At 44.8% G+C, this 27,680-nt stretch overlaps 1 protein-coding gene across 3 annotated transcripts in view; it reads right to left on the reverse strand.

Moving 5' to 3' along the window:
- The window catches only part of LOC147678958 (allantoinase, mitochondrial-like), a 394,121-nt gene that overhangs the window by 26,943 nt on the left and 339,498 nt on the right, over window positions 1–27,680 (reverse strand). For 2 of the 3 annotated variants that reach the window (XM_086942692.1, XM_086942693.1), the window contains one exon: window positions 13,888–14,060. The exons of the other annotated variant lie outside the window; for it this stretch is intronic. In XM_086942692.1, the coding sequence (XP_086798818.1) occupies window positions 13,888–14,060 (173 nt within the window). The remainder of the gene's footprint in view (window positions 1–13,887; window positions 14,061–27,680) is intronic. 3 annotated transcript variants of the gene reach the window in all.

Here is a 27,680-nt window from a genome sequence, read left to right on the forward strand (position 1 = left end):
CATCATTTACCACTATAAACCCCACAGCTCACACATCAAAATGATTACACAATTGGCAAATTTAAATTGTAATTAATTAGCATTAATTAACAAATAATTAATTATAAATAAGTTACCTCCCACCATATTCCCCTATAAATGCCACCACCTATTTTGTAAAACATTAGAGAATATTTAACAGTTAATTGATAAATAACAATTAACAAGCAAAATATTAACAATTATTAATACATGAATTCACACAATGAACACTATAAAATAAAAAAATTATTACATAAAAAATATCAATACAAGAATTAAAATTAAATTACTTCCCACCCTACTCCTCTATCAACCAACAACCCGCTCCTAAAAAACCCCACAATTAACATATTTACCAATTAATTAGTAATAATTAACGACCAATTAATAATTAATTAATAATAATTAATTCCCACAATTAACAAAAAATGAATAAATATTAATGATTAAAAAATATGAATACGCTAATTATTATTAAATTACTTCCTAACCTACTCCCCTATCAACCCACAACCTGCTTCTAAAAATTTACAAAATTAACAATTACGAATTTAATGATAATAATTATCAACCAATTAAATAATTAATAACAAATTAATTCCCACAATTAACAATATAAAATATAAAATGAATACAAATTAATTAATAAAAAAATATTAATACATAATTATAATTAAATTACTTCCCACCCTCTTCCCCTATTAACCTACAATCTGCTATGAAATTAAAATCCAAAACGTAATTAAAATAAAATGAATAACTTCTTAAAATTTAAAACATATATTACAAACAAATGCAATACTTGGACAAAAAAATAAAGCACTAAAATACAGAACACTAACTAAAAAACTGATATATTTTATGACTATATTTTTGCTTACGTTATTAATGACTTCGATAGTTTAGAACATGATATTTCTTACCTGAAACTCGATATTCTTGACCATGATATTCTTGCAGTAGATATTATGCATCCGACGTTCGAGCAAGTCGACAATGCCTACTCGATATTTTAACTCTTTACCTGTTAACATAGGTCTGAAAATGGAAAGTGGCACATTGTGCAGGACTTGGAGGTACGAAGTTCCAGATTCTGAAAGTGCGTTTTTGAGGAGCCCAATTAGAGGTGGACATAGAGAAATGCCTTTTTAGTGCATGTGTCTGTTATGTTATAGTCTCCGGAGATTATCTGACAGAAGGTGCAGAGCTGCTGGAAGTTCTGCTTTCATCCAACTTTTTTGAAGGGCCCATTTGTTTCATGTAGTTTATTTCAGTTGTGTACAAGATGTTTCTTTTCTCATAGTTTTTAATAGCTCGGTGTGCCTTAAATAAGACTAGTTAAAGAGGTGCTATAATGTCTTTATTTTCCAGGTTTCTAAGCATATTTGCTGGTTCTTCATATTCGGATCATTTATGGTACTGAGACTTCAAAGGAGAGACTGTGAGTTGATAGTTTTCTATTTTCTGTAGGGCAAGGAGGAAGTTCTGTTAGGTGCCTGAATAGCTTTGATGCTGAACTCATCATTTACATTTTAGTAGAATATAATCTGTCCAGGAAAGAATTTGGCAATTTGTGATTTAGGGTTCAGGGATTAGCCTCCTGAATGTTTTTTTTTCTTTTGAGTCATGCCAAGTCCACACCGTTCATTAGTTAAGGTCGTTAGCTTAGATGTTCCTGTTATCCTTGATGATCACTCTTTTAAATAGGGATAACGTGTCTGTATAAGTTAGTAAGCTCTTTTTTGCTTGATTGGTACCTAATAACAAATTCTGAGGAAGAGAGTAATGAGCATTCAATGGAGTCATAATCTGATTCCAGAACTGCTGATGATAGAATAGTGATGCCTTAGTGCTACTCCGCCTTCGCTTTCCTGGGAACTTCTCTGTTGTCTGGAAGGGAATGTCTCCTAAAGGAGGAAATGGAGTGTGCCCTTGCTCTGAGTGCCTGATTGCATGTGAAACTGGTTTCCTGACTTTTTGTTTGGCCTTAGTACCATGCTATCATGTGTGCAGAGATCTAGGCCTGTCTCTGGTAATGTAAGGTCCAGAGCCTGCTGTGCAACCTGTAGTGTCGCACATAGTAAGGATAGGACACAGCTGCCTATGTCCTGGGTAAGTGTTATAAAGCTGTAGTGGCTGAGTTGTTTCCCTATGTCAAGTAGAGTGTGGTCTATTGATCTCTCTTGTGTAAAGTTCTGCTTTTATGTGAGCCACAGATCTCTGTCCTGACAATCCATGATCGAGTTGAGTGTGCGTATGTGTAGTGAGTGTGAAGCACATGTATGGCAGGAGCACTCTGAGTTTGGTAAGAGCCTGACTGGGACTCATTCTGAATGCCCTTTGCTTTAGAATGGCACAGGGTGGGGGTGGAAACAGCTTCTTGAGACAGCGGAAGTGTATGGACTGCGTTCCTATGGTTGAAGGTAGGAGAACCAGGCACAAAAGTGAGAGAACGGAGACAGGGCTGCTGTTAGAAATTCAGTGAGGACCTTGTTAGTGAAGAGCTGCTGATTCATTCTTCCTGAGCATTGCCATTTGGTGGATGGCAGGGTATTGAAGATATGGTCTAGAATGATTTTACACTGATATGTGTGTTTACGGATTCATATTTTATCTGTATATCTAGTTGCTCATTCCTGCTGACTTCTCTCTTTCCATTCTACTCTAACCCATTGTGGGTTGCAGTCATTTACCTGGTCCACTCAGCAGTGTTTTGCAGGACTCTAAAGTGAAAATATGATATCATTAAATATTGGATTAGGGTACCTCACATGGGCCAAACAAAATTAAGCTGTGCATTTCTAACTTAAAATATAGAACAACATTTTAGCAGATGGTGGAACAGCATGGCTTTAGCTTACACTGAAACATGTGCTGAGGTTTGTTTTTCCCTTGGGTGTTTTAGTGCAAAAAGTCCTAAACAACAATTACCCCGAACCTTTTTCCCCCACAGGGAATCACAACGCGGTCGTTACAACGACTGCATTGTGATTTCACATACCATTACTCCGCAAGTCGGAACAACGACTTGCGGAGGGGGTGTGGAGGGGTTATACTTTTCCAACATCCAGCACCCCCCCTCCTCCGCAAGTCCTTGTTCCGACTTGCGGAGTAATGGTATGCGGAATCACAACGCGGTTGTTACAACAACCGGGTTGTGATTGCCTGCGGGGAAAAAGGCTGTGGGATAACGACAGATTCGCAAAAAGTGTGTCTTCACATGAGTTCATTTGTAAAATAGGAGGGAAATAGCGAAAGTGATCTCCCCAGGTCATGGCAAGAGAGCCTAAGGTATCTGTCGAATTTCTATTTTAACTTTGCTTCTAAAATTTGAACAGCAAAAATGATCTTTGATCGCAGGAAGCAAATGCTTATTTTGACTGTGCCCATAATTGAGATGTGGCAGATTAAACCGTGAGCATTTATTCACACACTGGAGAAACAGATCAGTAGGTCTTGATGTCAGGAAAAACTTAGTATGTAAGTATTGCAACATTGTTTCTGCTACGAATTTTACATCACCCTTTCTTCAAGACCGACACTTGTATGGCAGCACAATTCAAAGAAAGGATCCTATATACTTGAGATAATTAATGAGTTGTTCGCGTAACTTGTGTGAAAATATGGGTCTCAGATCCTGGGAACAGATGCAATTTACCAGTATGATCCTAGGATGACTGACGTGGTTGTTGAGAAGTCTTGCTTATTGGACATCTGTTGTGTTTCAAGATGTAGGGAAAGGCCACACTTGAACTTGGTGAGTCCAAAGGGGCCCTGAAAGGGGTAGAGGGAGACAGGTTTGTTTGTATGATGTTACAACGCGAGCTTTTAGATCGCGGTACATCACAAAGCATCTTTTACAATGCAAGTTGTTACCACGACTTGCGCTGTAGGGTGCTGGACTAGGAATAGCAAGATTTCCTATTCCAACTCCAGCCTACGTACAGTAGGGAAGGTGTTGGAATAGTAAATCTACTATTCCTTAGTCTACAGCGCCCTCCAACGCAAGTCGTGGTAACGACTTGCGTTGTAAAAGACACGTGGTAATGGCAGCGCAGTGTTTTGACCGCGTTGTTATGGATGTTCCCCGACAGGTTTATGCTCAGGTTGATTTAAAAAAAGAATCCAAAAAACATAGTCATATGCAATTCCCCGGCAGTGTCTCAATGTTGAGGCAGACACAGGGGGCATATTTTCGAGTCCCTTGCACTGCCAGAGTGTCACAAATTGTGACACTTTGGCAGCACAGATTACACAATCATATCGATGAGGCCACACAAAGCAACTATGCGCAGCTTTGAGAGGCTTCATATGCATGAGTAAGGCAAGGTAGTGCAAATCGCTGCATTGCCTTACTCTGCACTCAGGAGGCTTCAATGAGCGTTGAGGTGGGTTATCCCACACAACACCCATGGATTTTGATACTGCCCCAGATTTATAAGAACATGTAAACCTGGGGAAGTACCATATCCTAACAAGGAGAATTTTCTTTTTATTGATCCTTGTTATTCCCTCTTTCTATGTGTGTTGCGTTCTGCAGCACATATAGAAATAGGAAATTGCATCTTAGGATTGTTTCTGTGCAGGAAGGGTCCCCATCCTGCACAATAAAATGCTGCCAACGACACAGACACCCTTGCATCATGGCACAAGGATGCCTCTGTTGATGTTAGGCAGCCGAAACGGAGCCAGCACAAGGAGTAAGGATAGGAAGGCATCATATTGCATAAATACAGTGCATTCCTGCCCTTTGGCATAGGGCAGCGCAGCAAGGTGACTTGCTGCTCTGCCGTACAACAAATCCCCATAAAGGAGGGCCTTGATTTGTTTTATTTCTCTGGTAACAGGCCCCAGAGTAGAACAGTGCATGTATTTGCTTTATACTTGGCAAGGTGACTCAGTGGCTTCAGAGCCTGCTGCCGTGATTTGCAGGTGTGAGCATTTCAATAGAAACAGTGCTGAACAAATAACAGATGTTGTTTGCTGCCAGAAGGTCAACTTTTCAATTCAAAAGTGTCTGAGTCAGCACTCCACCCTGTTGAGGTTGAAAAAAAGAGTACAGTAAAGGGGGGCATGTTTTATAGACCTGCGAGCAGCGTGTACGTTGCACAGTAGTATTTTCAAATGTAGATCCAGGGACACTTTTGTTTTTCTTTGTTCCTCGCCTTGTTGCAGATTCTACTAGTTTATTTTGACCGAAAGTCACCTATTCACTTTATTTTTTCTACATGATCTATCTGATGTCTAGTAACTCCATCCATTGGGATGATGGATTCCCTAAAAAGAGTTGCCCTTTATTTTCATGGAAAATGACTTGATGTGGATATTAACTGAAAAAGTAAAAGTGGGGAAGATCCAGAGTCCAGCAACACACATACTTCATCACCATTGGCATAACAACACTTGCCCCCTGCAAAGTACATAGAGGGGCCCCCCTCCAGAATCACTCAGGAGCTCACAGGCCAGGGTACTAGGCTGAGAGGGCCCCCAAGGAGCTAGGATCCCCCTCGCATTGCAGGGGCTGCAGGTGTCTTTGCTACGCCACTGTTAACCACAAAGAACATAGATGGATTTCCAGGCTCCCGCTACATATAAAAGGTCTGAACGATGGGATTGACTGAGACAAATGTAACAGCTGCTCTTAAACTGACATACCTCTTTACTGATTTCCTTTTACCTTATATGGTCCACATCACAATATAGCACCCTTAGATATGGCTCAATATATTCTTGGTGGTTTATCTTCGGAACCACTGATGTAGGCCTACAAACGAATTGTTTTCATAGTACATAGAGAACTTTTTTTTTTAACTTAACAGGAATTTATCATTAGCACACAATATAAAGATGATAAATCCAACTTGATTTTGATGTCTGTGGAGTTGCATCTAGTGTAATTTTAAATAAATGTGGACTAACAGGGAGCTGGTACTCTTAACTCGGCACATTGAGGCCTACCAACAGTGAAATTCAATTTCCAGAATGCACCTATTGTGACATTCATGCATCACATGACGATAGAATTCAATATATTGCATAATCTTCAAGTCAAGGAGGTTCAGTATCTTACAGCGAATCGACACCAGGATTGGGGAAGTGGACCTACTAAATGGAAATATGAGTGAAGACAAACCGTGATAGGATATTCTCAATAAAAAGATCGCATGATACTATTTGAACAATGCTGATACACAAACTGACCCACAAAGTTATATCTTGTGTCAGAATCTTAACAAGGGGACGTATAACAATTGAACTTCCAGTGAGGACGCTGATATGCATGCTTCCATGAATTTGCTGTGCTTTTTTCAGTGATGTTTTTATTGTCTCTTATGCTTTGACTGAATGAGAGGTTACAGACAGCAGATTGCCTACCATCTAATGGGTGATTACCATATACATTGAATTATATAAAAAAACAATAATAATTAAGAAATAGAACATAAGTAATAGTCAGTCACTAAAAATTTTGCAACAGAATGAAGCCTTCTGTCAATTTCCAGGTACACAAAACAGGAGCAGGTACACATCCAAACAAGTACAGATATATGAATCCGTTTTGTTGTGTTTCCCATTTCCACATCTATGGCAAGGGTAAACAGAACATTGGTTGGGGATCACAACTTGTTATAACCTTGTTATGACCTGTCCTGAAGACTGTCCCTAACCCAGGGATAGTGCTAGAAAGGGAAGAAATATGTAGATGACACTGACTGTAAGGGCTCTTACTTTAACTCTATATTTTTTGAGATATAAAACATATGAAAGGGCAGTGAACATTAAAACTCAATAATCCATTACCATCCTCAACACATTTTTAACGCAGGTCCGATTTCAAACCTCAGCAGTAGGGAAGCATGAGTACATATCTACAAATGTTTCCAGAGTTAACGTGGTAACTCTGATTACAAGTGTGACCATTTGCATAAAGAGCACATACATTGGCTTAAGAGCTCCCCATGGAAACCATTGGGTACAAAGAAATCCAGTCATGGTGAGGAGGAACCCAATAATGATGCATGCTGCAGGGTGTGAGTTACAGTCCTTTTCGTAGGAAAACCGAAGACTCAAATGTTTATACAGTTAATTAACCCCTGCCATGCTAGTGTGCTGATGACGGCTCCCGGCCATCATGACCACACCCATTTCTATTGTGGTCCAGCACAGGAGAGGAATATCGATAGCAGCCAAGGTGTTAAGGAGAGATAGAAAAGAGAATGGACAGTGGTTGTCTCTAACCGGAAAAATAAAGGCCCAATACTTTTGTCACTCTAGCCCTTGGAGTCTTTTTGTCATAGTTCTTGTCTGGAAGGAGATATGTAGATATTCAAACAAACTTACCTCTCAAATTTTCCCAGAAATGTTATCTTTATGGCATACTTAAAAACTACCAGGTTAACAATGGTTTTAATAGGACTCAATTGACACTAGAGTGCCTAAATTCATTATCTAGAACAGAAACAAAGAATATTTCTCCTGAGACATTAAATTAATATCTCATACATCCTTGCTTAGAAGGAACAATCCTTTTTAATTCACCCACTCCAGTGGACTGAAATATTAAACATGTGTTATGTTAGCATGATATTTATAATGAATGAAAGAGCCAATAATAGAATTGACATACACCTATCTGGTACAATGATTATATCTCTACTGCATTGACTGATTCCATTGGCAGATTTCTGCTATTACATATTTAATCTATTTTATGGGACAAAATATACATTATGAAACATCAAGCTATTACGCTCATACAGGTGAAATCATGTTTTTAATCATGTATACATCTAGAAACTCTCTCTTATATAGGGTGATTACTTAAACCTAGAAATGCCAACCAGGGAGGAGGAGCTTCGCGGGCAACCAAGATGACCGCGTAAGCTCGGAGCTCCGCGGACCCTCCGACCCTCCGCAAATATCCTGCTGAAAATCCTGCTCCATGTTAGTGGATTCCGATTGGTGAGAGGTCGCGGACGCAGGAACTGCTTTCCGCTTTCAAATGCGTTGCTCCTAGGCGAAGCTACGTCGAGCTGAACTTCGTGCCAGGGATGCGCCATTGTCCCATGGGTGGCTGCTGCTCGTACCGACACTCCGATGATTGGAATGCGAAGTGGACATCTTCGGTCCCTGCTGGCGAAGTGCATGTAGCTGCGAAGTCGCCTGCTATCGGCCTGGATTATTTGCTGGCCTCGCCTCTGTTCTGCACATCTGCTTCCTTGTCCGGGCGGCGTAGCCCTTTGTTCTCCTTGGGTCCATCATGGCCGGCAGAGGGGACCCCGACAAGACGTCGAACAGAGGCGTTCGAAGGACGACTCAGACGCAGTTGAATAAAATTGACCGGTATGCCCAGCAGCGGACCTCGCCCACTGTGGTGGCCTCCTCTAAGGACTCGCAACGTGCGGGTTTGCCTGATGGTTCTGAGCCTACTTTGAGTGATATTATGGGGGCCATCGCGGGCATTCGGACTGAAATGCAGAAGCAACACGAGGTCCTGACTCATAAGGTGGACACTCTGGCAGTGGATCTCAACCTGATCAGGGCCGACTTGGGAAAGACCAACGATCGGGTGAAATCCCTTGATATCAAGACCTCCAGTTTGACTACCGATGTTTCGGACCTGCAAGCAGAGGTCCGGACCCTAAGATCGGTCAACGACCAATTCTCCAGAAGGCTGGAGGATTTTGAAGGGCGTGCAAGGCGGCAGAATGTTCGCATTATTGGTATACCGGAGGGAGCGGAGGAGGCGGCAGTGGACCTTTTTGTGGAAGATTTGATACAGACACATCTCGCACCATCTGGCCTGAGTAACTTCTTTTCTGTGGAACGGGCCCATCGGATACCTGGCGGCCCTCCGAAGTCGGGTGTTGCACCTAGACCCGTCATTGCCCGGCTCTTCAACTTTAGAGACCGGGATGTGATCCTTTAAGCCTCCAGGAGACATGGGCCGCTCAAATTTCAGAACTCTGAGGTGCACTTTTACCCGGACTTCACCAGGGCCATTCAGAGACAACTTCAGAGCTTTGCAGGGGTGAAACGGCGCCTAAGAGACATGGGTTTTAAGTACTCTATGCTCTTCCCTGCTAAACTACGGATTGAGTACGAGGGCCGAACTCTCTTCTTCGATGTGCCAGAGAATGCGAGCGACTGGCTGGACACTTTGCCGCAGCGCCGGGAAGACCACGACGAACACTCCGGTGGCGCAACTGGTGGCTCTGATCTCTAGGACTAGGTTCTGCTGTGCCGAATATGGCGGTTGGTGTCCCTGATGTCAGTGACTGCTGATACCAATGCTTTTCCGATTTTGATATTTCTTCTGTTTTTACATGGAGGGTGGCGGGAGGGGATTGCAGAGATTCCTTACTCCTCTAGGGTCTTTTTGTAGATTAGTTTATGGGGCGACAGGCACACTGCTGGTTGGGGGGGCTTTTTAGTCTGCTGCAGGGGTGCAGGGTGGGTGGTGGTGGTGGGGAAGTTTGTTTATTCTTTCTTTTCTCTTTCTATTTCTTAGGCAATGGGTTGTATATATTGATCTGTTTCACTTGTTGTTGAGGCTTGCTGGGGTTGGGTGGGGCCGGGGACACGATGATGGGGGGTAGGAAACTACGAGTTCTCAGTTGGAATGTTAACGGGTTGGGTGACCGTATTAAGAGAGTAGTTGTGATTCAACTGATTAAACGTCATATGCCAGATGTCGTTCTCCTGCAGGACACACATCTGGTTGGAAATACGTGTAAAGCGCTTAATCATAAAGGGTACAAAATGGTGGCTCATTCGGGGTGCTCCTCGGGATCTCGGGGGGCGGGTGTTCTTGTTCGTGTGTCCCTTCCGCTTGAGGTCGACACCACTGTGATCGATGAGAGGGGGCGGTACGCTGCTGTGGCGGGTCGATGGGAAGGGCGTGCCCTGACATTACTTTCAGTTTACGTTCCCCCGGGCCTACAGTCTAGTACTTTCCAGGACCTCGGTGGCGCCATTTTGAATTTGCCTGCTGGATTGCTGATAGTGGGGGGTGATTTCAACTCGGTTTGCTCCGGCTCCTTGGACCGCCATCCGCCTAGAGACCTCCGTGGCTCCCAATTGTGGCTGCCATCTTTCCTCGAGACGTTGGGGCAGGTAGATAGTTGGCGGCTTTTGCATCCCACGCAATGTCATTACTCCTTTCACTCTGGCGCCCATGGTAGTCTTTCTAGGATCGACTGCGTTCTTACATTGGCTGCTCATGCGCCTGCTGTTTCTGAGGCCCGTTTTCTGGCACGGGGTGTTTCTGATCATTCCCCGCTGTGGGTCTCTTTTGACTTTGACACTGTCATGTCGGAACGACCGGCGGTTGTTAACCCGTGGTATTTCCGTAACCTCAAGACTCGTAATCTCCTAGCCAAGGCCATCGATCTCTATTTTACTGAAAACAAGGGATCGGTTGCGTTGGCCGCAACTTTATGGGTGGCGTTTAAGACAGTTTTGAGGGGCAAGGCCTTTGCTCTTATAGCGGAAGCCCGTAGAGTTAGGGATGCTGATTTACTACGCATTGAGGAGGAGATCATGGAGCTTGACTCCCACTTGGAGGCTGAGCCCGAACCCGCTCGCCTGCATGACCTCTCCCTCAAACAGTCGGAGTACCGTGACTTTGCTACAAACGCTGCCCTCGCCTTAGCTAAAGAACAGCAGGGTCGGGTATACGACGTCGGCGACAAGGCCGGGAAGTTGCTGGCCTGGCTGGACAGGAGGGAGATGGCTAGCCGTGTTGTACCCGAGATACTGGGGGGAGGGGGGGCGGAGTTGTCGTCACTGATCCAAGTGCCATTGCCGAGTCCTTCGCTGACCACTTCCGAGGCGTCTACACCTCAGTCTCGGACCGGTCTGAGACCGATTCAACAGTGTTTCTTTCGGCTGTCGATCTTCCGTGCCTGTCGGACGAGGAGCGCGGCGACCTGGACAGGGACGTCTCTATGGATGAGGTCGCACTTGCGATCCACTCACTGCGATCGGACAAGGCACCTGATCCCAATGGTATCCCAGTTGAGCTATATAAGATCAGGCCGGATGTGGTTTCCCCACACCTGCGTACAATGTTCCTGGAAGCGCGAGAAAATGGCCTACTTCCCCTTGACCAGCGGTTGGCCACTATTGTGGTCATCCATAAGGAAGGGAAGCCGAGAGATTTGTGTCGGTCGTACCGCCCCATCTCTCTCCTGAATGCTGAGCCTAAGATTCTCGCCAAGATACTCGCTAATCGCCTGGTTGGTGTTATCGGCGACTTAGTGCATCCGGACCAGTTGTGCTTTATTCCACACCGCAACACTGCCCTTAACTTGCGTAGACTCCACGGCGCCCTGGCAGTTCTTGCGTCCTTGGACGCCACAATGGCTTTCGACTCTCTCGAATGGAGTTACCTTTGGGCGGTGTTGGCGAAGCTCGGTTTTGGCCCGGTGTTTGTGGGATGGGTGAAGCTTTTGTACGCTGACCCACTGGCTAACGTTGCTGTCAATGGCCGTATCTCGGAGACTTTTGCCCTTCACAGGGGCACCAGGCAGGGTTGCCCCTTGTCGCCTCTTTTGTTTGCGCTCGCTCTTGAGCCACTCGCGGCCTTGTTACGGACACACCCGGATCTACATGGTATCAGCTGGGCCCCTGGCTTCGAGGACAGAGTCTCCCTTTATGCGGATGATATTCTGCTTTACCTCACTTCCCCCTGCAAGTCACTTATTGTGGCATGTGATGTACTTAGACTTTTTGGCCAGTATTCTGGCCTCGTCATTAACTGGGCCAAGTCTTCCCTCTATGTACTGAAAGGGGACACACCGCGCCTCCCTAGAGGCTGCGGCATCCAGGTGGCCAGCCAGGGCTTTAAATACTTAGGGATCTATATCTCTGGTAATGCGAAGGCGCGCTATGAACACAATCTGCTTCCCCCTCTTCTCCGCCTCCGGCGAGACGTGGAGGGTTGGCGCAAACTTCCGCTTTCCTTACTCGGGCGCGCGGCATTATTTAAGATGATGTCTTTGCCCAGGTTCTTGTACGCCCTGCAGAACACCCAAGATCCGGTTCCCGCCCGATATTCCGGGAGATCGAAGGCCTTCAACGTGCCCTGCTCTGGGATGGCCGACCTCGCATCGCTATCACGAAGCTTACGCTTCCGTGGTACGACGGGGGTATAGCGCTACCAGATGTGCGTAGATACTACTGGGCCTCCCAACTGGCGGCCATCAATCACGGTTTCTATGGTCCGGAAAATAACCCTGGATACGCAATGGATAAGTGGCTCTTGAGTGGCGGCAATTATTACAGAGTGCTTTATTCGAGGTCTCTGGACAGGCGGATGTCGGGTCCAACAAGAACAGCGGTCCATATTTGGAGGGCAATCACCAAGGCTCAGGGCTGGCAAGGCAGGCTGACTAGATTCACCCATTGTACGATTCAGACATTTTGGGCAAGTTATGGCACACCAAAGGGTTTGATAAGTGGGACCTTATAGGTATTTCCAGGGTGGATGATATGTTATCGAAAGGTGAGATCAAGACCTTCTCCCAACTGCAGGCTGAATACCAGCTGGGTACCTCAGAGTCTTTCCGGTATGCCCAGTTGCGACACGCATTGCTTTCTGCTAAACCAGATGAGGGGGCGATTCCAGAAAGCTCCCCGTTGGAAGACAGGGTGCTGGACGGCCATAGGCCCGACAGTGCCATCTCACTGTCTTATAAGAAACTTATTAATGTTCGCACTGACCTCCTCCTGGGTGTGCGGGATCAGTGGGTGCGTGACGGATTGGAAATCGACGATGAGGATTGGCAGAGTGCAGTTTCCTCCCCTAAGGAGGTTGCCATCTCCTCCCGTCTCAGGCTGGTGCAGCTCAAAATCCTGCATAGAGTGTACGTGACTGGCCCCCGGCTTGTGCATATGGGCTACTCGGTCGATGGGCTTTGTCGCCGCGGCTGTGGTGCCCTTGCCACCTTTATGCACATTCTCTGGGAATGCCCTGCCATAGCCTCCTACTGGAGATGAGTGCACCGGATTATGGATGAAGTAACTGGGGTGGTAGCGAATGCGGAAGCTAGGAGATGCCTCCTCAACATTTGGGGACCGACGGACCACAATGTGGCTCAGACGCAGTGGGTGACCCTTGCCAACATGGTTGCTAAACGCGATATTGCTCAGAAGTGGGGGGCTTCGGTAGCTCCCATGGTGGTGCAATGGAAAGCCAACATGGATTGGTGTATGTTCAGGGAAAAGACAGTCTATGTTGCCAGGGGTAAGCCCAAAAAATGGTTGAAGGTGTGGGGTGCCTGGAATACCTATAGGGGAGACATTTGTGTACCCCCGGAACCTATCTCATTAGAGGAACATTTGTCGCCATAGCCTGTGACACCAACTGTGACATGTTGCAAATTTTTTATCCTGTTCTCTCTTCTTCCTCCCCCTTGTCCTGATCTATTCTCCTGTTTCTGTGTTTGTGTTCCCTCTGCTCCCCCCTGCCCCGCTGCCAACGCTTCACTGGTTTTTTCTACCCCATTGCAACTCTTTCTGCGCCTTTCTGGTGCCTTTTTCTTCTTCTCTCTTTATGTTCCTTTATGAAACAAAACAATAAAATCAACCTTCATTGTACTGTGACATTGATTCTTGCACTATCGCTCTCCTGCTTACAAATGCTGCCTTGCCTCCGGGATGTCAGGCTGAATAGCTGTGTGCACTTTTTCAAATAAAGGTTTTAAAAATTGAAAAAAAAAAAAAAAGAAATGCCAACCAATGCTAACTGGATCTACAAAGAAATATGTCTAATATGCCTAATTGTTTATTTTATTTTTGTCACAAGAGAACAAGTACATTCAAAACGTTTATAGTGTCCAGAATCGGAGTGCTTACACTCACCTCAAATTCCTTGTCTGGGTCCCAAATGACCAAGTCGGCATCCCACCCTGGGCGGAGAACCCCTTTGCGTTCCTCCAGCTGGCACAGCTTTGCTGGATTTCCACACATTACTCGAACTAAGTCATGGAGGCTGAACCCTCTTCGAGATGCTGATGTCCAGAACAGAGACAAACCTATTGTCAGCAAGAGAAGTATCGTAAATATAGGGTCATTGTGTACTAATGTCACAAGCCTTATGGTTTGCAAGGCTAAGCATATAGGGTCCCCACCTCCACTCCAAATGGCAGCATGACAAGGTCTAGTTTTGCTGGGCACACTACAGAATACTCATATTCCAACACAAATATATCTAATTATATTCTAACTTCTTGATGTGGTTGAAAGTTCAGATGAATATCATCCATCTCTGTATTAAGTTTTTAGATTTGCTGAGGTGAGATTCTGCCTGAAAAAAACAAACCCCTATAAGCTTGCTTTGAAGGTTGTCAGATCCCTGTGCTGGGTGCAGAGTCTGCTGCCTTCAGCAAATAGATGTGGAGATCTCTATACGTCTCGCATACCTGCTGCAAATTGCAAACTCTGCTGTGATGAAAGTCAGGTGGCCAAGGTGTAGTTTGTAGATTATTTATTAAGTCTTAGTTGCAGGTTGGTACATCCATAATTTAATCCAGGGTTGTCCCTACAGCAGCCTCACCAGGAGCTGCCAGCCTGCTGCTCAGCCCATTGCAACTGCCGCACCTCTCCTCACAGGCACCCAAACATTCTATTCATCATCATCACTCCAACCTTCCAGGCAGTACATTCACATTGTCTGAGCAGTTAAGGCCAAAGCAACAGGGGAGATGCTTAAATACATATACAAGGTATAACACGCTCCTTATTTATGTATGCCATTAGTTTAGTATTCCCTCAATGAAAATTTACACTATCTTTGACTGTTTCAGAGCACAGTGTTCACTAATGAACTTAAACTGATAATCAGATGCCTGGATGGTTAGGACTCAAATGTTCAATGCAACTTAAAGACTTTTACTTGGCAGCAGAGAGTATACTTAACATTAAATAGTGGCACTGACATTTGGCATGTGCTTGTGTCCATTCCGGTAGATGTCCCACCCCATCTCTCAAAAGTCATGCTCAAGGGACAGTGACACGCTGTAGAGTCTGCACTTCTCCATATATTTTGAGGCGTTCACTCCCCTCCCTAGGGCTGCCAAATTGCAAGTCTCAAGAAGCAGTGATGCAAGACTTGCATCACCCCTTCTTGAGACTGTCATTTATTAATGGGCCTCTACTCCTTTCAGACTATCTATTTTTTGTGCAAAACATTGTTAGACCTGGAACCATTAGCATGGGTCTCCCCTGCATTTTATTAGCTTTGCCTCCTTTGTTTTTGCTGTGTGTTGGACTCCGTTTTGATGGTCTAGATGCTTTGGGCACTTTGTCAATGCTGTTCAGTGCCAAAATGAAAGTGCTCCCTATGTAAATTGTTGTTATGGATTAGTGATTTCGTGATTGGCATATTTGATTTACTAGTCAGACACTTGTACAGTGCACTGTGTGTGGCCAGGGTCTGTAAATCAAATGCTGCTAGTGGGCTGCAGCACCAATTGTGCCACACACAGAATCAGCCTGTAAAATGTAACTCTGACCTACCATTGCAGACCCTGTTTGCATCCTGGTACTGTAATGCTGACTTGGTACGTGTACACACTTACCAGTCCCTAACCTTCCCTTTTCTTACACGTTAGTCACCCCTAAGCACCCCTAAGCACATGCAATGCACCCTGCCCTGTGGGTAGGGTCCATTGCATGTGAAAGGTAGGATATGCCCTGAAGTGTGTGGCATGTCCTGATAGTAAAATACTACCAATTAAGTTTTTCACTATTGCAAGGCTACCTGCTCCCATGGGATACAATGGGAGTTTGTTTATAACATCTTATAAACATAACTTCCACTGGAAACAAGGTAGGAAAATAAAGTTTTATATGCTTGAACTCAAAATTTTAAAATGCATCTTTTAGACGGGGTGATCTTTTTATATTCTGTTTTTGAAATTACCACATTTAGAAAGTAGGTATTTTCTTTCCTAGCCATCCAGTGTGCCTCTGCTAGGTTTGTGTATTGCATCTCTGACTCGAGATGACAGGGGCTGGGGAGGAGCAGTGGCTCCTGAGAGTCTGATGAGTCAGGGTTGGGCTGAATATACCTGGGCTGCATTTAGAATAGGGGAGCAGATTTATTTTAACCTGAATGGGCCTGGTCTGCCTTCAACAATGCAGGCTCCACCTCCTGCCAGGAAGCTGCACCGGTGAAGACACAACTGGTTTTGAAGGGTGAAGACACTCTCTGCCTTCAGAGAACAAACAATTTTTGTGTATAAAAAGAGGGGCCCAGAACCCAGACGTTTAGATCACTTCTGGGAATCAAGAGGAACCTTTGCCAAGGAGAAAAGCCGGAGAAGCTGAGGAGTAATACTGCCCCTGGGCTGTTTGCTGTCTGGGGTTGGCAAGCAGTGGCTACTTGCTGCCAAGGAAAGGAGAAAGGACTTTGCTGTTTGCTGTGTCCCCATCTTGAGGAAGATCTCCAAGGTCTTGAAACTGAGCTTGCCTCATGTTCTGAAGTCTCAGGGACACAAAGATTTCACCACCAGCTCCATTAAAAGTCCTTGCTGGGAGGTCTGATCTTCAAGAGGTGCCTGCTGTTGTTTTGGACCTCTAGAGAACTGTTTTCCACTGGGAGCTTGAAAATCAATGTAACATGGAAGAAGCATGACGCATCCGCACCTGTTCTGATGCATCAAACCGCCATAGCACCTGCCGCGGCTCGAGAAATCGCCACATACTGCATCGAGTGTAAAGATCTCCAAAGTCCGAGATCACTGCACTGATTCCGACAAAGCCCCGCTGGCGGCTGCAAGAATCTACACATTGTCCCTGCATCGAGGCTCCAAGTCTGTTGCACCGTTGGGGGACGCAGTAAGAAACAGATGCATCAACTCCCCATGCAGTAAGAAATCGACACATCAACTCCTCTTCGGTAAGGAACCGACGCATCAACTGCCCTGCACAACAGTAAGGAATCAACGCAACACCATCCCTGGAGCTAAGAACCAACGCATCACCTTCCCTGCGGTCCGTTTTGTTTTTCGCGCGACACATCCAAGGTACTTTGAGTGAAAAGTGTTGCATCTGCAAATTGCTTTGAACTGAACTATTTCTAACCCCTCCCCCACGCCTTGAGACCCTAACATTGGTGGTCAGCTGTGAGGATCTGAACTTGCATTTGTGTCTTACATACAGTGATTGGTGTACACTACTGGTATAGTGTAGACCATTACGCAACCACATACATTTGGTGGAACTTTTTCTTTGGGGCTATTTTTTATTCTTGCAACTGAGAACTGCCAATCTTCATCATGTCTTAAACCAACATTATTTGCATCTGTTTAAATTGAATTTGAAGGTGAGAGGGCTGATACCTACATTGCGCCATAACTTAAAGCTATCTGCAAAAAGTTAAAAATCTCTGAAAGACCAGAAAGGAGGAATACCAAAAGGCGTTGAAGGCCTGGTTAGAGCATACTGAGGAACCTACTATGGAGGGAGAGGATTTGGAGGAGCAGCAGAATGGGCTATTGGGTCTGCCTGGGGGGAGGGTACTGTGAGAAGTTGGTGTTACATCCTATCTCTCCTCTTCCTATTAATTAATTATTTATGCTTGTATGACATCACCCTGTTCTTCTGATGTCTTCCCTGCATGTTATGTTTTGATTCCAACCTCACCTGAATTCTAGAAGGTTTAGTGTAATGAGTCAGTTGTACCTTGGATTTGATCTGTGTACTTGCTGATGCTGTGCTGGACATTAAACCTACTTATTTCTACAAATGCTTCCTGATTAATGTCAACATATTTTGGCGACGAGGGAAAAAACCATCTTACACTCCTGTCATCTCACCAGCACAGGTACGGAGTGTCTATTTTAAAAAAAAAAAAACTTTCTTCTAAATGTGCTCTGATTGCACCAGCGGCAGTTTCTAATTTACAAAATTCATTATATGTGCTTTGATAGCACCTGCGGCTGTATTCTTTTATTATAATTTTGGATTACCCTGGATTACACCTATTTTCACTGTTCCTGTGTTCATCTTCCCTTCCTGAAGAAAAAACAACGTTTTATACCATATCGTGCCTGTTTTAGACTATTGAGGTAATATAAATTTTATGGTCAAGTTGTGTTCCCTAGCGCGTACCCCACCGACTCCATGTACGAGATTAAAGTGCATGTAACTTCCCTCCTGTGCCAGCTATGAAGACGCAGATACATTTGCGTCCACCGTTAACATGTCTTCTTTCAGACCCACCATGAATGGGTTCAATGGTCCGTTCTTAAATATGCTTTGCCAACGTCTTTTTGAGGTGTACCCTACACGTTTTTCAGCTCTGACCAAGTAGGCCTGAATTTCTGCCATCCAGACCTCTCTGTTCTCTGACTCTGAGAGCAAGCAGCCCAGGCTGCCCCCCGTACCTGTGAACTCTGACTTACTTCTAGCGCGGCCCTCCGTGCTTAGCTCAGCCTGCTGCCTGCCAAGATTGACTATAACCTTCGAGTTATCTGTTTCCCTCCCCGAAAATACATTCCTGCCTGCTAGCTTCAGTAAACATCCTTCTTCAGCTGCAGAGCCAAAGGGCCGACCTGTCTCTATGCAACTAATTCAAGTAATTCATAGCCTCCGCTACCATGCTACCCTGGAAGGCTTAGGCCCCCACGCTCCTCAGGCAGACACCCAGGCGCTTATACACGCACTCACAGTTAGTATAGAATAGCTCCTGCTCTAGAGACCTTTCCGCCCAGATAGCTTAGTTCCTAAACATCAGATATCAGATATGATAGAAGTACAAGTTGATCTGACATGCCAGACTTCTGTCTCTTTCCGTCAGTGTAAAATGTCAAGTCCCCATGCACCCTCCAGTCTCACGTGCATCACACGTCATGCAGCTGCGCGCGCATCCAAGCCTCAGATTTCTGCTGACATTGCAACATCTCTAGTTTAGTGCCACCCACATGTGTCACTTTCTTGTGACGTTTCTAGAACACACCTCCAGTTACGCCTAGTTTACGCCTTCTGTCTACGTAATTGTACCACGTGTATACTGTTATCTTGTCTTCTCTCAGCTGTTACGCCTTCTATACTGTTCCAATGATGTACAATAAGTATATAAGCTATGTACTGTAAATAAAATGTAGCGCGCTCTATCCCTTCTGACACCCTGTGTGGTGTTCAGAACATGATATTCTGATTCAGACCATTCCTTTTAAGGAATAAAACCCCTTAGAACTCTAACACCACGGACTCTGTCTTCTTTCATCCGAACGGAGTTATTATTGATTAAGTACTTACCTGCATAGAAATTAAGAGAGTAAATTATTTATTTACATCATTTTGGCCCCGAATAGGGACCCCTCCCCCACCTTACGCGCCGGTTGGTGCGTTGCACACTCTGTCCCCTGCCATCAGCTAGAAGGAACCTACGCGTACCGGCAGGATTTCCTGTATCTCCCTCTGGCCCACGGAGGTGACGAAGATTGCGATCAGTACCCAGACGAGGCAGTAAGGAGTGCGGAGGATCCCGACCAGAGCCTAGCCGAAAGAAGCAAGGTCCGAGGTGTCAAGAGGCCCACCAGGTTTCCGAAGTTTTCCGAAGTTTTCCGAAGTTTTCCGAAGTATCGAGTCGAGCCGAGTCCAGTCCAGTCGAGTTTTCCGAGGCCTTCTGTTTCCGTGCTTCCCGGTGAGTACCATTGCTGGGACGTATCTGTACGGGTTTGGGTACACAAGTCCGGTCTGCACTGTTTTTAGGCAGTGTATCTGTACTGTTTAGCAGTATATCTAGTATTCTGAATTTTTGCACTGTTATACCAGTGTATCTGTACTGTTGAGCAGTACATCTAGTATAGGGGGTAGTCATCTATGTTTCAAATGTCTTTTTATGTGATCAATGTCGTTGTATGAGAGACTGTTTTAATGTGTATTATTGTGTTCTCGTGAAACTAGTTGTGTCTAGAACTAAGCAGTTAAGAATCAGACGTTCAGTATTAAGTAAAGGAAAATGCCGTTCCTCAGTAAGTTAAAGCAAATAAGAACCAGAAAAGGGGTACTAGAGGAAGAAATTCCGATCCCCCCTAGGGACACTCCAGGTCACTTTATGTATAATAAGCATGGCTTAGATGCCATTCTGTATCTAGAATTATGGACCGATTACACCAAGCATCTAGACGAGAGACACAGATGGCCAGTCAATGGAACATGGGATGCCGAGTGCATCATGAGGGTAGAAGAAGCACTATGGAAAAAGAAAGCCAGACAATCTCAGAAAGACGCCATAGAATTTTGGCGTAAAGAATCACACAAGCGTACTGAAAAAGAACTCCGTAGAGAAGACAGACTTAGGGAATCAGATAAAGCTCAAGAAAACGAGTTAGTTACTGAAGGAATCCGAGTAAAATCAGAACAAATAGATCGTATCCGACATGGTCAAGTAAACGGCATGTATCTTATGGCCGAGGGTACACCTGACGCCATTTCAGAAATACCGAAAAATTTGCCGCCGCCATTAGTTCCAACTAAAGTAATGCACAAGACAACTAAAGACATATTCCTAAATTCCTACCTAGAAGATGTAGCTCCAGCTTACACCAATCTGCCTGTTCGTGCCCTGCCTACTGACAGGGCCGGGGGTGGTACTCCGCCCCCAGATCACGTTCAGCCGATACCGCAAAAGACCAGTCCTGTTCCGCCAGCTCCACCACTTCCCGCAACCAAAACTGACTTACCGAAACCACTTCAATCAGATCCTACCAAAAGGCAAGTTCAGATACAGACTACACACAGAGATAATGCCCAAACTTCCGCTTCAGGGGGTGCGACCGCGGGTTTTCGGACCCCGCCACCAACTCACAGATCCAATCTCAGAGGTACACAGAGCCCTCTCACGTTCAAGACACCCCGTTTTGACGCATTCAGAGAAAACATCTCCGTTTGCAGATATGATCCAGTACCCGGTAAAGAAGACCTAATGATATTGGCATCACTACGGATAAGATCTGCCACAGACACGTTGCTATGTTATGCAGGAATGAAGGACCGTCTAGATAGAATATATGAGTTTGTTCAGACAGGGAAAGACCCTGACAGTATCAAGGATGCCATGGAGAAACAGAAAGTTGACATTCAAGCACAGATACTAAGATTTTTCATAAATTGCTTAATAAGAGAACGAGATAGACCTGGAACAGACCAGAGTGAAATGGATGCACTGAACAAGTGGGGCCAAAATATAGCCGATGGAAAACATGACAAGGGGACTTGTATAGCCTCTATGTATAAGAAAATCAGAAAGGCAGTGATAGCAGTACACCAGAAAGATAAAGACAAAGCTTCCTCCGAGGAGGAAGAAGAACCTGAAGAACCAGAACAGACTACAGGCACTATAGCGTATGTAGGTAAGGGAACTTACCTTAGGAAAGGCATCCGTCCAGAAAGCAAGAGAGTTTTCCTCTCTGCCTTAACGAATCCGAATTCTTCTGAACACCAGTTTCAGGAAACCGATAGAAGACTCCGAGACCGAGTTGGGTACCATGTACTCAATTCTATGGATGAACAAGAACTAGCTCGGTCCGCCATATTATGGGCCGAAAATCCCGACATGTATAACGATGATACCGTAGCACAGACATTCCTGAACCTCTCTCCAGACGAACAGAAATTAGCAGGTGTATACATGATTCAGCACCTCCTCCTCAAGTACAGAAATGAGCATTCCGATCCAGGTCCCTTACACGAAACATTAGAAGCCTTACTTATGGATAGATGGAGAGGTTTAAGCACCAAATTAATTCAGATAATTCTAGAACAACGCCGTAGATACGAAACTGTTATAAAGTCTGAATATGTTCCCGCCCCGCCTCCAGAAAGGAAAATGTACCACATGCAATGCGGGGGCGGCATTGAAAGACAGAACCCCTTACGGGAAGTACACCCTGTTATGGGTGAGGATAAAATCTTGAAACGCGTGTATGTACACACGCCTCTGACTAAGTTAGAACTGTTAGAAATGAAGAAACTAGTCCCGTGTCACGATAAAGACCCTGCAGGTTTTCACAGAGAGCTTAAAGACATGTTACTGATGGGGGATTACACGTATGATGATATTATGAAAATGTTAAAAGTACTGTTACCAACGGGTATATTCGAGAAATTAAAGGAAAAGGAATGGGAGGTGGGGGACACAAAGATTGCATGGGCAGAAATAGAGGACGAAGAAAAGAAACGGGTCCCAGGGTTAGGCCTTGGGGACAAAACTAAAGCATTACCAGGTTTGATAGTACAGGTCCTGCCCAGATTATTGACAACTAGAAAGGAGGATTGGGACGCCATCTCGTCCTGTAAACAGAAACATGATGAAGATACTAGTGACTTCTATTCAAGATTCGAGAAATGTTTTATTATCAATAGTGGCCTCAAGCCAAGTAGCGAGTCGTACCCACATCTTTTTGTATCAAAGTTAGTCGAGAATTCCTTACCGTTAGTTAAAAATCGAGTGTATAAAGTCGAGAGTACATGGCAAGCAAACACGCCATCACAGATGTTACAAATGTTACAATATCATCAGAACAGAATTAGAGAAGAACAAGATCAGGAACAGAAACGCATGAAAGACACAAAGATGAAAATGTTAGTAGCCCAGACGGTCCCAGCCGACAGTCACAGAAAGGGTGCGACCCAGACAAGTCACACTGCAGCTCCCGTTAAAGGGACATGCAATTACTGCAAACAGCCAGGTCATTATGTACATGAATGCCCAGTTCTGAAACATAACATAGCAACAGGTAAAACTAAAGAAAGACCGCACCCACCTAGACAAGACCATAACCAGCATCAGTCTTCGCAGAGCGAACAGCATATGCAGAATACACAGCCTATGCATGCATCCGCACAGACAGCACAGACAGTAGCGGTACCACAGCCACAGCCCATTGCTGCAACTCAGCAAGTTTCACAGCAGATGTACCAGTATGCCCAGTCCACTTATCCCGATTATCCCCGATATACATGAAACAGCCTAGAGAGGGAAGGTGGCTTGCCTCTTATTGAAATTCCTGTAGATCAAGAAGGTCCTTATGTACATAGTCAAGTATTAGGAAAAGACAGAAAATTCTTAATTGACACAGGGGCAAGTCGCACAACAATCAGCCACGATGAAGTTCCAGGGGCACCCCTCTCAGGCTCACAAAATGTTTCCCTTGGTTTTTCAGGACAGCCTATTGTAAATGAGGTATCGCAACCAGTTCCCCTGGCTGTAGGTCCGTTATCACGTGTTACAGACTTGTTACTTACGAAATCATGTCCAGAAAATCTGTTAGGAATTAAAACATTAAAGGCTTTAGGAGCTATAATATGCTGTTCCCCAGAGGGAGTTAGACTCTTTCTGCGGGATTTCAAGGGTCACTATGTTTTGAGAGAATTCGATGTCAGACTGAAAAATGTACCAGATTACTTGTGGGCAAAAGGCCCAACAGATGTAGGTTGTATGCACATTACACCATACCGTGTCACACTTAAAGCAGGTGTAGTTTTACCCAGAATCAGACAATACAAGTTACCACCCGATGCTGTAGTGGCTTTACTGAAAATCATTGAAGAGCTCATAGCCCAAGGAGTGGTCGTAGAGACCGACTCCAATATCTGTAATTCACCCATCATTCCGATTCTTAAACGTACTGATCCCAATGCACCGCCAGTATATCGGCTGGTGATTGATCTTCGAGAATTGAATAAATGCATCATTCCACAGTATCCTGTGGTCCCCGATATCTCAGCCTTATTGACTGCTATTGATTCCGAAGCGACGTTCTTTACTGTAATTGACCTCAAGAACGCCTTCTTTAGTGTACCTATTGACCCAGAGAGACAATATCTATTCGGATTCAGTTTAAATGGACGAAGTTTCAAATTTTCACGCGCACCTCAAGGATTCACAGAAAGCCCCAGCATCTATAGTCAAGCACTGAAAAGACAGCTCGATTGTATCACAATGCCAGTTAACACAGCTTTACTGCAATACGTCGATGATCTGCTGATCACCGCACGAAGTGAGCCCGAATGTGAACAAGCATCACTGACAGTTTTACATTTCCTGGCCGACAAGGGACATAAGGTGTCCCCTTCGAAGCTACAATTCTGTGTTCAGCAAGTTGTGTACTTGGGTCACTTGCTGTCCAAAGTGGGGAGACAGCTCACTCCCGATCGCATTCAGTTAATTGTAAATATGCCGCAGCCCCAGACACAAAAGGAAGTGCGGGCCTTCATAGGCCTCACCTCGTACTGCAGACAATGGATTCCCCAGTATGCATTTCTAGTCAAGCCACTCATTCAGTTAACAACGCAGGAGGCAGCAACTTCGACTGCCCTCCCTTGGACTCAAGAACATACACAGGCTTTTGAAGAATTAAAGAAAGCTTTATGCCAAGCACCAGTTTTAGCGACACCATGTTACAGCAAACCGTTTACACTTTTTGTTACAGAACGTGATGGTACAGCGTTGTCTGTCCTCACTCAAGATCAAGCAGGTTCACATAAGCCTTGCGCTTATTTTTCAAGTACATTGGATTCAGTAGCTCAGGCACTCCCTGCGTGCTTGAAGTCAGTAGCAGCAACAGCATTAGCAATCAGACAAAGCGACTCAATTGTTTTAGGACATCAATTAACGGTACAAGTTCCACACTCTGTAGAGGTTTTGTTAAACAGAACCCAGACTCAACACTTGACTATAGCACGATTGACAGGTTATGAATTAACGCTATTCCAGCCACACATAGAAATCAGACGCTGCAGTACTCTGAACCCAGCAACACTGTTACCCACAGTTATGACAGATCCAGCCCCGCATTGGAGTTCTGGACTTTTTGGTTCCGTCCAGAGGTGTCAGGGTACAACACCCAAAGACCCCGGAGTTCCACCTGCCTTGGTGCACAAATTAACAGAAACACGGGCTTCTCGATGGTGGCGTCAAAGACCAAAGGTTTATTACTGCAGGGACACAGAAGTCACAGAATCTACACACGGGCAGAAACTAGGAGCCTGTTCGATTTGTACAAAGTGGGTTGCTCCTTATATACTAAAAATTGTGCTCTAGGCAAATATTTCACATGTCGGTACATTCCCAAACCTTTGTGTCTCTAAACAATAAATATTTGGCGTTACACAGGAACCGTCGATAAAATCTGATACCAAACATCTACGAAGAGGGGTTCCCACCAGTCCATCACAATCCCTTGTCAATATTGTATTCAGGAGCCGGACCGCCTCATCGTAAAGTTCGTTACCTCCCCCTAATAAAGGCCCAGAAGGAAAGGAGCAGAGCCAGGTGCAGAAGATAGAAAAGCGGGATAAGAGATGTTTGTGGGTTGTAAATGGGCAAGGCTACCGGCTTCGGCCGCCTAATCATGATCAGGTACAATGGACACGAAGACCAGTTTGGCAAGACTGGCCTCGGGCAGAGGAGGCAGCCTTTGTCGAGTCATGCAGCTACAGCATGATCTGGTTTAGGGTGCACGTGTCATGTAAGAGGTGAATCTCCGGCTAAGGCTACGTGTCCTTAATCAAAGTGGAGTGAATGAAATGATCAGGCTATTGCATATGTGAGGGCAAGGAAACACAAAATGGCGGCCATGATCTAAGATGGATGCCGTGGGTATATCAGAAATATGTCAATGGAAGGAGTGCTCTTGCTCGTAGCGTAGCGAAAACACTAGGATATACTAAATGGATCATTTGCGGTTCACTGATACCAATATTATGTATTTCCGACAAACTTGAAAACACGGGTTCAAGTCGTCACGGAACCGTCACGGAACCTCAGACCCTCCTTTTGCCCTTACATAGGCAATTACTCAGTCTATGTCAGAATCTAGTTCTATGCTCATCAGGTCAGTGACGTGTTGTTGTATCATCATCTTTTCTCGTGTCTTTTCTCCAAACGCAGGTGGTTTTCTGAGACAAGTCACAGCACAAAGACTACACAAAGCAGGACCACACTGGATAATCAGACAACATGAGAATAGGAATACTAGGATGACACCAATGACCATTAGAACTTTCCATCCCCATGTTGAGATCAGAGTCCAAAACCACTCCATGAAGGACCAGTTTCCCTTGTCTACATGTATGGAGTCTGAAATCTTGTGCAACTTAGAGATCGCCTCATAGACTGTTGGAGCATTATTAGGAATAAAGACACAGCAGCTCGATTGTATCATTCTGCATACCCCACCTCGATCTGCAAGTATAACGTCTAGAACCATACGGTTCTGCAACGTCATGAGCCTATCCGCCTGAAGCTCAGCTGTCAGATTGCTAAGGGCACCAGCAGTTTCAGTAATAGTAGATTCAACTACCCGTGTTAGCTGACGTATGTTTCTACTATTGGCCATAGGTCCCCAGAATGGAAGGAAGCCTTTGAAGAAGTCTCCGGCTTCCTGACCAGCGGTATCTTCCTTGCTAAAGACACCTCTCGCTACTCTTGTTCTGTGGTAATCCGGTGAAGCAGTGTATGTCGGAGGCAATAATCGAGCAATATAACATGATCCTGAGAAGTCGGCAGGCAACCATGTATAAGCTCTGTCTCGACAAATAAAATAGGTACCTCTAGCAGTAAGAAAGGCAGGGGAAGAGTTAGCCGGAAATACATAAGTCTCTACGCACTCACTCCTCCCTAGCTGAGCTCTCGGATTTCTCCCATTACCTTGCAAACAGACCTGACCTCGGTGAGGTACGACCCAGATTGGAGTTGAGCTTTTACGCTTGCTTTCTCCTAAACTAAGGCGATACTCTGAAGTATTCCAACTTAAATATACTCGCAATTCGTCTCTAGGGTATGATGGGGTATTATTGACGTCCTTGACCATGTCAATAATTCCCTGGACTAAAGCTTTGTTAGCAGAGTTATATTTAGTGGAACGTGGTGGACGTGGAGGATAGGTTTCAAGGGCATAAGCAAAGATGGTTTGGAAGGCCTGAAATGATCCATTATAGCTGTAAGGCAAAACCAGATATGGAATACCTTTATCCATAGTGTGAGGTATCAAGCCACATACCCAGCAGTCTGTAGTGTTAATTACCAGTTGGTGTTGGTGCAAGAGTTGTACAAAAGTGTTGTTGGTAAATTCTGAGCGTCTGGCTTGCTCATGTTCCGGAAACGAGTGAAAAGAGTGTATAGAAGAGACAGTAGAAATAGCAGGATCAAGGGGCGGTACTGTAGAAACTGGCACAAAAATCAAATTTATGCTAAAGACGATTCCACCCACCAATGTTGCTAAAACAATCAAAAATGTAACAGCACATTGCATCAAGAAACATTTGCTGTGAAGAATTCTATTAAGTCTGTTTCTGCGAACGTAAATCACATTCTTTCGTTGCAGCGCAGGAAGCTCCATCTTCTACAATCCGCTCGCGACCACTGATGATGTGTACGTAGATGAAAATGCCTCTATCAGCCCTGGGAGTTCCCAGAACTAACAGAAAGATCGACCTTGTGTCAGACCCCTGCAAATTCAAACTAGGCACACAGCCACGACCCTACGGCTACCCAGACGGCAAGGCAATTTAAAAAAAATAAACAATAGCAAACTTCCTGGCTGAAGGCAAAAGGTTCAATATATCAAAAATCACAATATGCAGTTGCCTGCTTTATTAGTCCTTTTTGTGGCTTCTAAGGTTGTATCTCTTCTTCGCTG

The sequence above is a fragment of the Lissotriton vulgaris genome, chromosome 11 (genome assembly GCF_964263255.1).
Source record: "Lissotriton vulgaris chromosome 11, aLisVul1.2, whole genome shotgun sequence".
NCBI classification, from domain to species: Eukaryota; Metazoa; Chordata; class Amphibia; order Caudata; family Salamandridae; genus Lissotriton; species Lissotriton vulgaris.